Below are 11,928 nucleotides of genomic sequence, written 5' to 3'. Positions count from 1 at the left end.
GCCTGGACTATACACACACACACACACACACACACACACACACACACACACACACACACACACACACACACACACACACACACACACACACACACACACACACACACACACACACACACACACACACACACACACACTGAGAAACACACACACACACTGAAACACACACACACACACACACACACACACACACACACACACACACTGAACACACACACACACACACACACTGAGAAACACACACACACACACACACACACTGAAAAACACACACACACACTGAGAAACACACACACACACACTGAGAAACACACACACATACAGAAACACTGACAAACACACACAGACACAAATGTGCGCACACACACACACGCTGATGACACACGTAGACATGCATACACACACACACTCCCTTGTCTGCCCCTTGTCGGTCCTGTGAAAAAGTGCTTAAACAGCCGACTGTGCTTCTCTGACTCTAACAACGCTCCCAGGGGACTCACACACTCAGACTCACACACACACACACACACACACACACACACACACACACACACACACACACACACACACACACACACTAATTAAATGGAAATAAAAATCAGTGTGTGTGTGTGTGTGTGCGTGCGTGCGTGCGTGCGTGTGTGTGTGTGTTTTTTGTGTTGTGTGTGTGTGTGTGTGTGTGTGTGTGTGTGTGTGTAACAGAAGGTCTGTGGAGGCCAGAGGAGTATCTGCTCATCTAGACCTTTATCCAACACACTGCCTCTGACCTGTTTACTCTCTGTGTTCTCTCTCTCTCTCTCTCTCTCTCTCTCTCTCTCTCTCTCTCTCTCTCTCTCTCTCTCTCTCTCTCTCTCTCTCTCTGTCTCTCTCTGACCTGTTAACTCTCTGTGTTCTCTCTCTCTCTCTCTCTGTCCCTCTCTGACCTGTTTACTCTCTGTGTTCTCTCTCTCTCTCTCTCTCTCTCTCTCTCTCTCTCTCTCTCTCTCTCTCTCTCTCTCTCTCTCTCTCTCTCTCTCTCTCTCTGTCCCTCTCTGACCTGTTAACTCTCTGTGTTCTCTCTCTCTCCCTCTCTGTCCCTCTCTGACCTGTTAACTCTCTCTGTCTCTCTCTCTCTCTGTCTCTCTGTCTGTCTGTCTGTCTCTCTCTCTCTCTCTCTCTGTCTCTCTGTCCCTCTCTGACCTGTTTACTCTCTGTGTCGCTCTCTCTCTCTGTCTCTCTCTGACCTATTTACTCTCTGTGTTCTCTCTCTCTCTCGCTCTCTCTCTGTCTCTCTGACCTGTTAACTCTCTGTGTTCTCTCTCTCTCTCTCTCTCTGTCTCTCTCTCTCTCCTCTCTCTCTCTCTCTCTCTCTCTCTCTCTCTCCCTCTCTGTCTCTCTCTGTCTCTCTCTCTCTCTCTCTCTCTCTCTCTCTCTCTCTCTCTCTCTCTCTCTCTGTCTCTCTCTGTCTTTCTCTGACCTGTTTTCTCCCTGTGTTCTCTCTCTCTCTCTCTGTCTGTCTCTGACCTGCTTTCTCCCTGTGTTCTCTCTCTCTCTCTCTTTCTCTCTGTCCATTTTGTTTTTCTTTTCTGCTCTGGTCTTCCTCCTGTTGTCTGCTGTTTCTCCTCAGAGCTCAGAGAAGGTGGGTAACTTCTAGCTCTCTTTACTTGTCCTTCCCTCTCTGTGTTACCTTGATGTTGTTGTGCAGTTAGGATGATTCACCTTGTTCCCTGCCCTGCTTCCTGTACATGTGGACATTTCCTGTCAGCTGACTGTACACCAACATAGCATGAGTTACTGTTTGACGTTGTGTTTGGGGACCTCTGTAGCTCAGTTGGTAAAGCATGGCGGGGTTTGATTCCCCGGGGGACGACCCGTATGTAAAAAATATATATGGACGTGTGACTTCAAGTAGCTTTGGATTAAAAAAAGCGTCTTGTTAAATGTCCTATATGTGACCCCGTCCCTCCAGTGCGCAGGGTTCCCCCCAGGTTCTCCGTCCCCCCAGCAGACAGTGAGATAATACCAGGAGGTGGAATCAACATCACGTGTGTGGCTGTGGGCTCCCCCATGCCTTACGTCAAGTGGATGTTAGGAACAGAGGATCTCACCCCAGAGGACGACATGCCTATTGGACGGAACGTCTTAGAGCTGGGAGACATACGCCAGTCTAACAACTACACCTGTGTTGCCATGTCCACTCTGGGAGTGATAGAGGCCATGGCACAGATCACCGTGAAAGGTCAGTGTGTGTCTGTCTAGAAACGTTTTCACATCAAAAAACACAGAATTTAGAAAACGATGTGTATAGAATTAAGGTAGACATATATCATCATTAGGACATTTTGTATGTGTGATTTCACAAAGTACTTTTATCTTCAGCTGTTCTCAACTGTCTCTCTCTCTCTCTCCCTCCCGCCCCTTTTCTCTCTCTCTCTCTCCCTCTATCTCTATCCCTCCTCCCTCCCTCTCACTCTCTTCCTCTCGCTCTCTCTCCCCCTCTCTCTCTCTCCCTCTATCTCTATCCCTCCTCCCTCCCTCTCTCTCTTCCTCTCTCTCTCTCTCTCTCTCTCTCTTCCTCTCGCTCGCTCTCTCTTCCTCTCTCTCTCTCTCTCTCTCGCTCTCTCCTCTCTCTCTGTTTCTCTCTCTCTCTCTCTCTCTCTCTCTCTCTCTCTCTCTCTCCCCATCTCTCCAGCCCTGCCCAAGACCCCAGGTAACCCAGTGGTAACAGAGAGAACTGCCACCAGCATCACTCTGACCTGGGACTCAGGTAACCCTGAACCTGTGTCCTACTACATCATCCAGGTAGGAGCTCTATACAGACACCTTACTACTGTTCAACATCTCTTGCTGCCTCTGTCTTTGACCTCTAATTGACACTCCACATGTTTCTCTTCCCCTCCCTCTCCCTCCCCTCCCTCTCTCCCTCCCCTCTCTCTCTCCCTCCCCTCCCTCTCTCCCTCCCCTCTCTCTCTCTCCCTCCCTCCCCTCCCTCTCTCTCTCTTCCTCCCCCTCTCTTTTCCCTCTCCTCACACTCTCTCCCTCCCTCCTCTCCTCCTCTCTCTCCCCTCCCTCTCTCTCGCCCTCCGTCCCCTCCCTCTCTCTCTCCCTCCCTCCTCTCCTTCTCTCTCTCCCTCCCTCCCTCCCTCCCTCCCTCCCCTCTCTCTCTGTCTCTCCCTTCTCTCCTACCCTCCCTCCCTCCCTCCCTCTCTCTCTCTCCCTCAACTCTCTCCCTCCCTACATCTCTCTCCCTCCCTCCCTCCCTCTCTCTCTCCCTCCCCTCCCTTTCTCTCTCCCTCCTCCCCTCTCTCCCTCTATCCCTCTCTCTCCCTCCCTCTCTCTCTCTCTCTCTCTCTATCTCTCTCTCTCCTCCTCTCTCTCTCCCTCCCTCCCTCCCTCCCTCCCCCTCTCTCTCTGTCTCTCCCTTCTCTCCTCCCCTCCCTCCCTCTCTCTCCCTCCCCTCCCTCTCTCCCTCTCTCTCCATCTCGCTCTCCCTCCCTCCCTCCTCTCTCCTACCCTCCCTCCCTCTCTCTCCCTCCCCTCCCCTCTCTCTCCAATCTCTCCTACCCCCCCCTCCCTCTCTCTCTCCAGCACCGTCCTAAAGGTTCAGAAGACATCTATAAGGAGATAGACAGTATAACAACTACCCGCTACAGTGTAGGAGGTCTCAGCCCGTACTCTCACTATGACTTCCGGGTGGCGGCGGTCAACACCATCGGTAGAGGTCCAGCCAGCGACTCTGTAGAGGCCAGAACAGCAGAACAGGCTCCGTCGTCACCACCACGACTGGTATTGAAGATGCTGATCAATCAATTCAATCGTTCATTTATTTGTATTCATTAATCAGCTGTCATAACAACAGTAGAACAGGTTAGTAGAACAGTCCTCTCCTTAACCCTCCTGACAGGTTAGTAGAACAGTCCTCTCCTTAACCCCCCTGACAGGTTAGTAGAACAGTCCTCTCCTTAACCCCCCTGACAGGTTAGGAGAACAGTCCTCTCCTTAACCCCCATGACAGGTTAGGAGAACAGTCCTCTCCTTAACCCCCATGACAGGTTAGGAGAACAGTCCTCTCCTTAACCCCCATGACAGGTTAGTAGAACAGTCCTCTCCTTAACCCCCATGACAGGTTAGGAGAACAGTCCTCTCCTTAGCCCCCATGACAGGTTAGGAGAACAGTCCTCTCCTTAACCCCCCTGACAGGTTAGGAGAACAGTCCTCTCCTTAACCCCCCTGACAGGTTAGTAGAACAGTCCTCTCCTTAACCCCCCTGACAGGTTAGGAGAACAGTCCTCTCCTTAACCCCCCTGACAGGTTAGTAGAACAGTCCTCTCCTTAACCCCCCTGACAGGTTAGGAGAACAGTCCTCTCCTTAACCCCCCTGACAGGTTAGGAGAACAGTCCTCTCCTTAACCCTCCTGACAGGTTAGTAGAACAGTCCTCTCCTTAACCCTCCTGACAGGTTAGGAGAACAGTCCTCTCCTTAACCCCCCTGACAGGTTAGGAGAACAGTCCTCTCCTTAACCCCCATGACAGGTTAGGAGAACAGTCCTCTCCTTAGCCCCCATGACAGGTTAGGAGAACAGTCCTCTCCTTAACCCCCCTGACAGGTTAGGAGAACAGTCCTCTCCTTAACCCCCCTGACAGGTTAGTAGAACAGTCCTCTCCTTAACCCCCATGACAGGTTAGGAGAACAGTCCTCTCCTTAACCCCCCTGACAGGTTAGTAGAACAGTCCTCTCCTTAACCCCCCTGACAGGTTAGGAGAACAGTCCTCTCCTTAACCCCCTTGACAGGTTAGGAGAACAGTCCTCTCCTTAACCGCCCTGACAGGTTAGAAGAACAGTCCTCTCCTTAACCCCCCTGACAGGTTAGGAGAACAGGCCTCTCCTTAACCCCCCTGACAGGTTAGGAGAACAGTCCTCTCCTTAACCCCCATGACAGGTTAGTAGAACAGTCCTCTCCTTAACACCCCTGACAGGTTAGTAGAACAGTCCTCTCCTTAACCCTCCTGACAGGTTAGTAGAACAGTCCTCTCCTTAACCCTCCTGACAGGTTAGGAGAACAGCACTCTCCTTAACCCCCATGACAGGTTAGGAGAACAGTCCTCTCCTTAACCCTCCTGACAGGTTAGTAGAACAGTCCTCTCCTTAACCCTCCTGACAGGTTAGGAGAACAGTCCTCTACTTAACCCCTCTGACAGGTTAGTAGAACAGTCCTCTCCTTAACCCTCCTGACAGGTTAGTAGAACAGTCCTCTCCTTAACGCCCCTGACAGGTTAGTAGAACAGTCCTCTCCTTAACCCCTCTGACAGGTTAGTAGAACAGTCCTCTCCTTAACCCCCATGACAGGTTAGGAGAACAGTCCTCTCCTTAACCCCCCTGACAGGTTAGTAGAACAGTCCTCTCCTTAACCCCCATGACAGGTTAGGAAAACAGTCCTCTCCCTAACCCCCATGACAGGTTAGGAGAACAGTCCTCTCCTTAACCCTCCTGACAGGTTAGGAGAACAGTCCTCTCCTTAACCCCCCTGACAGGTTAGTAGAACAGTCCTCTCCTTAACCCCCATGACAGGTTAGGAGAACAGTCCTCTCCTTAACCCCCCTGACAGGTTAGGAGAACAGTCCTCTCCTTAACCCCTGACAGGTTAGGAGAACAGTCCTCTCCTTAACCCCCCTGACAGGTTAGGAGAACAGTCCTCTCCTTAACCCTCCTGACAGGTTAGTAGAACAGTCCTCTCCTTAACCCTCCTGACAGGTTAGGAGAACAGTCCTCTCCTTAACCCCCCTGACAGGTTAGGAGAACAGTCCTCTCCTTAACCCTCCTGACAGGTTAGTAGAACAGTCCTCTCCTTAACCCTCCTGACAGGTTAGGAGAACAGTCCTCTCCTTAACCCCTCTGACAGGTTAGTAGAACAGTCCTCTCCTTAACCCTCCTGACAGGTTAGTAGAACAGGCCTCTCCTTAACCCCCCTGACAGGTTAGTAGAACAGTCCTCTCCTTAACCCCTCTGACAGGTTAGTAGAACAGTCCTCTCCTTAACCCCCATGACAGGTTAGGAGAACAGTCCTCTCTTTAACCCCCATGACAGGTTAGGAGAACAGTCCTCTCCTTAACCCCCATGACAGGTTAGGAGAACAGTCCTCTCCCTAACCCCCATGACAGGTTAGGAGAACAGTCCTCTCCTTATCCCTCCTGACAGGTTAGGAGAACAGTCCTCTCCTTAACCCCCATGACAGGTTAGTAGAACAGTCCTCTCCTTAACCCCCCTGACAGGTTAGTAGAACAGTCCTCTCCTTAACCCCCATGACAGGTTAGGAGAACAGTCCTCTCCTTAACCGCCCTGACAGGTTAGGAGAACAGTCCTCTCCTTAACCCCCCTGACAGGTTAGTAGAACAGTCCTCTCCTTAACCCCCCTGACAGGTTAGGAGAACAGTCCTCTCCTTAACCCCCCTGACAGTTTAGTAGAACAGTCCTCTCCTTAACCCCCTGACAGGTTAGGAGAACAGTCCTCTCCTTAACCCCCCTGACAGGTTAGGAGAACAGTCCTCTCCTTAACCCCCCTGACAGGTTAGAAGAACAGTCCTCTCCTTAACCCCCCTGACAGGTTAGGAGAACAGTCCTCTCCTTAACCCCCCTGACAGGTTAGGAGAACAGTCCTCTCCTTAACCCCCATGACAGGTTAGTAGAACAGTCCTCTCCTTAACTCCCCTGACAGGTTAGTAGAACAGTCCTCTCCTTAACCCTCCTGACAGGTTAGTAGAACAGTCCTCTCCTTAACCCTCCTGACAGGTTAGGAGAACAGTCCTCTCCTTAACCCCCATGACAGGTTAGGAGAACAGTCCTCTCCTTAACCCCCCTGACAGGTTAGGAGAACAGTCCTCTCCTTAACCCTCCTGACAGGTTAGTAGAACAGTCCTCTCCTTAACCCTCCTGACAGGTTATGAGAACAGTCCTCTCCTTAACCCCTCTGACAGGTTAGTAGAACAGTCCTCTCCTTAACCCTCCTGACAGGTTAGTAGAACAGTCCTCTCCTTAACCCTCCTGACAGGTTAGTAGAACAGTCCTCTCCTTAACCCCTCTGACAGGTTAGTAGAACGGTCCTCTCCTTAACCCCCATGACAGGTTAGGAGAACAGTCCTCTCCTTAACCCCCCTGACAGGTTAGTAGAACAGTCCTCTCCTTAACCCCCATGACAGGTTAGGAGAACAGTCCTCTCCTTAACCCCCATGACAGGTTAGTAGAACAGTCCTCTCCTTAACCCCCCTGACAGGTTAGTAGAACAGTCCTCTCCTTAACCCTCCTGACAGGTTAGGAGAACAGTCCTCTCCTTAACCGCCCTGACAGGTTAGGAGAACAGTCCTCTCCTTAACCCCCCTGACAGGTTAGTAGAACAGTCCTCTCCTTAACCCCCCTGACAGGTTAGGAGAACAGTCCTCTCCTTAACCCCCCTGACAGGTTAGTAGAACAGTCCTCTCCTTAACCCCCATGACAGGTTAGGAGAACAGTCCTCTCCCTAACCCCCATGACAGGTTAGGAGAACAGTCCTCTCCTTAACCCTCCTGACAGGTTAGGAGAACAGTCCTCTCCTTAACCCCCATGACAGGTTAGTAGAACAGTCCTCTCCTTAACCCTCCTGACAGGTTAGGAGAACAGTCCTCTCCTTAACCCCCCTGACAGGTTAGGAGAACAGTCCTCTCCTTAACCCTCCTGACAGGTTAGTAGAACAGTCCTCTCCTTAACCCTCCTGACAGGTTAGGAGAACAGTCCTCTCCTTAACCCCCTTGACAGGTTAGGAGAACAGTCCTCTCCTTAACCCTCCTGACAGGTTAGGAGAACAGTCCTCTCCTTAACCCTCCTGACAGGTTAGTAGAACAGTCCTCTCCTTAACCCTCCTGACAGGTTAGGAGAACAGTCCTCTCCTTAACCCTCCTGACAGGTTAGGAGAACAGTCCTCTCCTTAACCCCCCTGACAGGTTAGGAGAACAGTCCTCTCCTTAACCCTCCTGACAGGTTAGTAGAACAGTCCTCTCCTTAACCCTCCTGACAGGTTAGGAGAACAGTCCTCTCCTTAACCCCCATGACAGGTTAGTAGAACAGTCCTCTCCTTAACTCCCCTGACAGGTTAGTAGAACAGTCCTCTCCTTAACCCTCCTGACAGGTTAGTAGAACAGTCCTCTCCTTAACCCTCCTGACAGGTTAGGAGAACAGTCCTCTCCTTAACCCCCATGACAGGTTAGGAGAACAGTCCTCTCCTTAACCCCCCTGACAGGTTAGGAGAACAGTCCTCTCCTTAACCCTCCTGACAGGTTAGTAGAACAGTCCTCTCCTTAACCCTCCTGACAGGTTATGAGAACAGTGCTCTCCTTAACCCCTCTGACAGGTTAGTAGAACAGTCCTCTCCTTAACCCTCCTGACAGGTTAGTAGAACAGTCCTCTCCTTAACCCTCCTGACAGGTTAGTAGAACAGTCCTCTCCTTAACCCCTCTGACAGGTTAGTAGAACGGTCCTCTCCTTAACCCCCATGACAGGTTAGGAGAACAGTCCTCTCCTTAACCCCCCTGACAGGTTAGTAGAACAGTCCTCTCCTTAACCCCCCTGACAGGTTAGTAGAACAGTCCTCTCCTTAACCCCCATGACAGGTTAGGAGAACAGTCCTCTCCCTAACCCCCATGACAGGTTAGGAGAACAGTCCTCTCCTTAACCCTCCTGACAGGTTAGGAGAACAGTCCTCTCCTTAACCCCCATGACAGGTTAGTAGAACAGTCCTCTCCTTAACCCCCCTGACAGGTTAGTAGAACAGTCCTCTCCTTAACCCCCATGACAGGTTAGGAGAACAGTCCTCTCGTTAAACCCCCTGACAGGTTAGGAGAACAGTCCTTTCCTTAACCCCCCTGACAGGTTAGGAGAACAGTCCTCTCCTTAACCCTCCTGACAGGTTAGTAGAACAGTCCTCTCCTTAACCCTCCTGACAGGTTAGGAGAACAGTCCTCTCCTTAACCCCCCTGACAGGTTAGGAGAACAGTCCTCTCCTTAACCCTCCTGACAGGTTAGTAGAACAGTCCTCTCCTTAACCCTCCTGACAGGTTAGGAGAACAGTCCTCTCCTTAACCCCCTTGACAGGTTAGGAGAACAGTCCTCTCCTTAACCCTCCTGACAGGTTAGGAGAACAGTCCTCTCCTTAACCCTCCTGACAGGTTAGTAGAACAGTCCTCTCCTTAACCCTCCTGACAGGTTAGGAGAACAGTCCTCTCCTTAACCCTCCTGACAGGTTAGGAGAACAGTCCTCTCCTTAACCCCCCTGACAGGTTAGGAGAACAGTCCTCTCCTTAACCCTCCTGACAGGTTAGTAGAACAGTCCTCTCCTTAACCCTCCTGACAGGTTAGGAGAACAGTCCTCTCCTTAACCCCTCTGACAGGTTAGTAGAACAGTCCTCTCCTTAACCCCTCTGACAGGTTAGTAGAACAGTCCTCTCCTTAACCCTCCTGACAGGTTAGTAGAACAGTCCTCTCCTTAACCCCTCTGACAGGTTCGTAGAACAGTCCTCTCCTTAACCCCCCTGACAGGTTAGTAGAACAGTCCTCTCCTTAACCCCCCTGACAGGTTAGGAGAACAGTCCTCTCCTTAACCCCCCTGACAGGTTAGTAGAACAGTCCTCTCCTTAACCCCCTGACAGGTTAGGAGAACAGTCCTCTCCTTAACCCCCCTGACAGGTTAGGAGAACAGTCCTCTCCTTAACCCCCTGACAGGTTAGAAGAACAGTCCTCTCCTTAACCCCCCTGACAGGTTAGGAGAACAGTCCTCTCCTTAACCCCCCTGACAGGTTAGGAGAACAGTCCTCTCCTTAACCCCCATGACAGGTTAGTAGAACAGTCCTCTCCTTAACTCCCCTGACAGGTTAGTAGAACAGTCCTCTCCTTAACCCTCCTGACAGGTTAGTAGAACAGTCCTCTCCTTAACCCTCCTGACAGGTTAGGAGAACAGTCCTCTCCTTAACCCCCATGACAGGTTAGGAGAACAGTCCTCTCCCTAACCCCCCTGACAGGTTAGGAGAACAGTCCTCTCCTTAACCCACCTGACAGGTTAGTAGAACAGTCCTCTCCTTAACCCTCCTGACAGGTTATGAGAACAGTCCTCTCCTTAACCCCTCTGACAGGTTAGTAGAACAGTCCTCTCCTTAACCCCCATGACAGGTTAGGAGAACAGTCCTCTCCTTAACCCCCCTGACAGGTTAGTAGAACAGTCCTCTCCTTAACCCCCATGACAGGTTAGGAGAACAGTCCTCTCGTTAACCCCCCTGACAGGTTAGGAGAACAGTCCTTTCCTTAACCCCCCTGACAGGTTAGGAGAACAGTCCTCTCCTTAACCCCCCTGACAGGTTAGGAGAACAGTCCTCTCCTTAACCCTCCTGACAGGTTAGTAGAACAGTCCTCTCCTTAACCCTCCTGACAGGTTAGGAGAACAGTCCTCTCCTTAACCCCCCTGACAGGTTAGGAGAACAGTCCTCTCCTTAACCCTCCTGACAGTTTAGTAGAACAGTCCTCTCCTTAACCCTCCTGACAGGTTAGGAGAACAGTCCTCTCCTTAACCCCCTTGACAGGTTAGGAGAACAGTCCTCTCCTTAACCCTCCTGACAGCTTAGGAGAACAGTCCTCTCCTTAACCCTCCTGACAGGTTAGTAGAACAGTCCTCTCCTTAACCCTCCTGACAGGTTAGTAGAACAGTCCTCTCCTTAACCCCTCTGACAGGTTAGTAGAACAGTCCTCTCCTTAACCCCCATGACAGGTTAGGAGAACAGTCCTCTCCTTAACCCCCCTGACAGGTTAGTAGAACAGTCCTCTCCTTAACCCCCATGACAGGTTAGGAGAACAGTCCTCTCGTTAACCCCCCTGACAGGTTAGGAGAACAGTCCTTTCCTTAACCCCCTGACAGGTTAGGAGAACAGTCCTCTCCTTAACCCCCCTGACAGGTTAGGAGAACAGTCCTCTCCTTAACCCTCCTGACAGGTTAGTAGAACAGTCCTCTCCTTAACCCTCCTGACAGGTTAGGAGAACAGTCCTCTCCTTAACCCCCCTGACAGGTTAGGAGAACAGTCCTCTCCTTAACCCTCCTGACAGGTTAGTAGAACAGTCCTCTCCTTAACCCTCCTGACAGGTTAGGAGAACAGTCCTCTCCTTAACCCCCTTGACAGGTTAGGAGAACAGTCCTCTCCTTAACCCTCCTGACAGCTTAGGAGAACAGTCCTCTCCTTAACCCTCCTGACAGGTTAGTAGAACAGTCCTCTCCTTAACCCTCCTGACAGGTTAGGAGAACAGTCCTCTCCTTAACCCTCCTGACAGGTTAGGAGAACAGTCCTCTCCTTAACCCCCCTGACAGGTTAGGAGAACAGTCCTCTCCTTAACCCTCCTGACAGGTTAGTAGAACAGTCCTCTCCTTAACCCTCCTGACAGGTTAGGAGAACAGTCCTCTCCTTAACCCCTCTGACAGGTTAGTAGAACAGTCCTCTCCTTAACCCCTCTGACAGGTTAGTAGAACAGTCCTCTCCTTAACCCTCCTGACAGGTTAGTAGAACAGTCCTCTCCTTAACCCCTCTGACAGGTTAGTAGAACAGTCCTCTCCTTAACCCCCCTGACAGGTTAGTAGAACAGTCCTCTCCCTAACCCCCCTGACAGGTTAGGAGAACAGTCCTCTCCTTTACCCTCCTGACAGGTTAGGAGAACAGTCCTCTCCTTTACCCTCCTGACAGGTTAGTAGAACAGTCCTCTCCCTAACCCCCCTGACAGGTTAGGAGAACAGTCCTCTCCTTTACCCTCCTGACAGGTTAGGAGAACAGTCCTCTCCTTAACCCTCCTGACAGGTTAGGACACGTTTTTTCCATTTCATACTGTGTCTGCTATCTTCACGTTTTACTTTTCTATCAGCATCAGGCTTCGGAGCTGCAGTTTTCCTTCCC

General features: G+C 51.1%; 1 protein-coding gene across 1 annotated transcript in view; it reads left to right on the top strand.

The window, feature by feature from the left end:
- LOC106610542 (receptor-type tyrosine-protein phosphatase delta) overlaps positions 1 to 11,928 on the top strand; it is a gene marked incomplete at its 5' end in the record, with an annotated part of 114,308 nt that overhangs the window by 1,939 nt on the left and 100,441 nt on the right. The window contains 4 exon segments of the mRNA XM_045711457.1: positions 1,607 to 1,618; positions 1,949 to 2,218; positions 2,672 to 2,781; positions 3,568 to 3,765. Coding sequence (XP_045567413.1) covers positions 1,607 to 1,618; positions 1,949 to 2,218; positions 2,672 to 2,781; positions 3,568 to 3,765 — 590 coding nt within the window.

This window comes from Salmo salar, unplaced genomic scaffold (assembly GCF_905237065.1).
Source record: "Salmo salar unplaced genomic scaffold, Ssal_v3.1, whole genome shotgun sequence".
Classification (NCBI taxonomy): Eukaryota; Metazoa; Chordata; class Actinopteri; order Salmoniformes; family Salmonidae; genus Salmo; species Salmo salar.
This window is presented reverse-complemented; position numbering and strand designations above follow the sequence as displayed.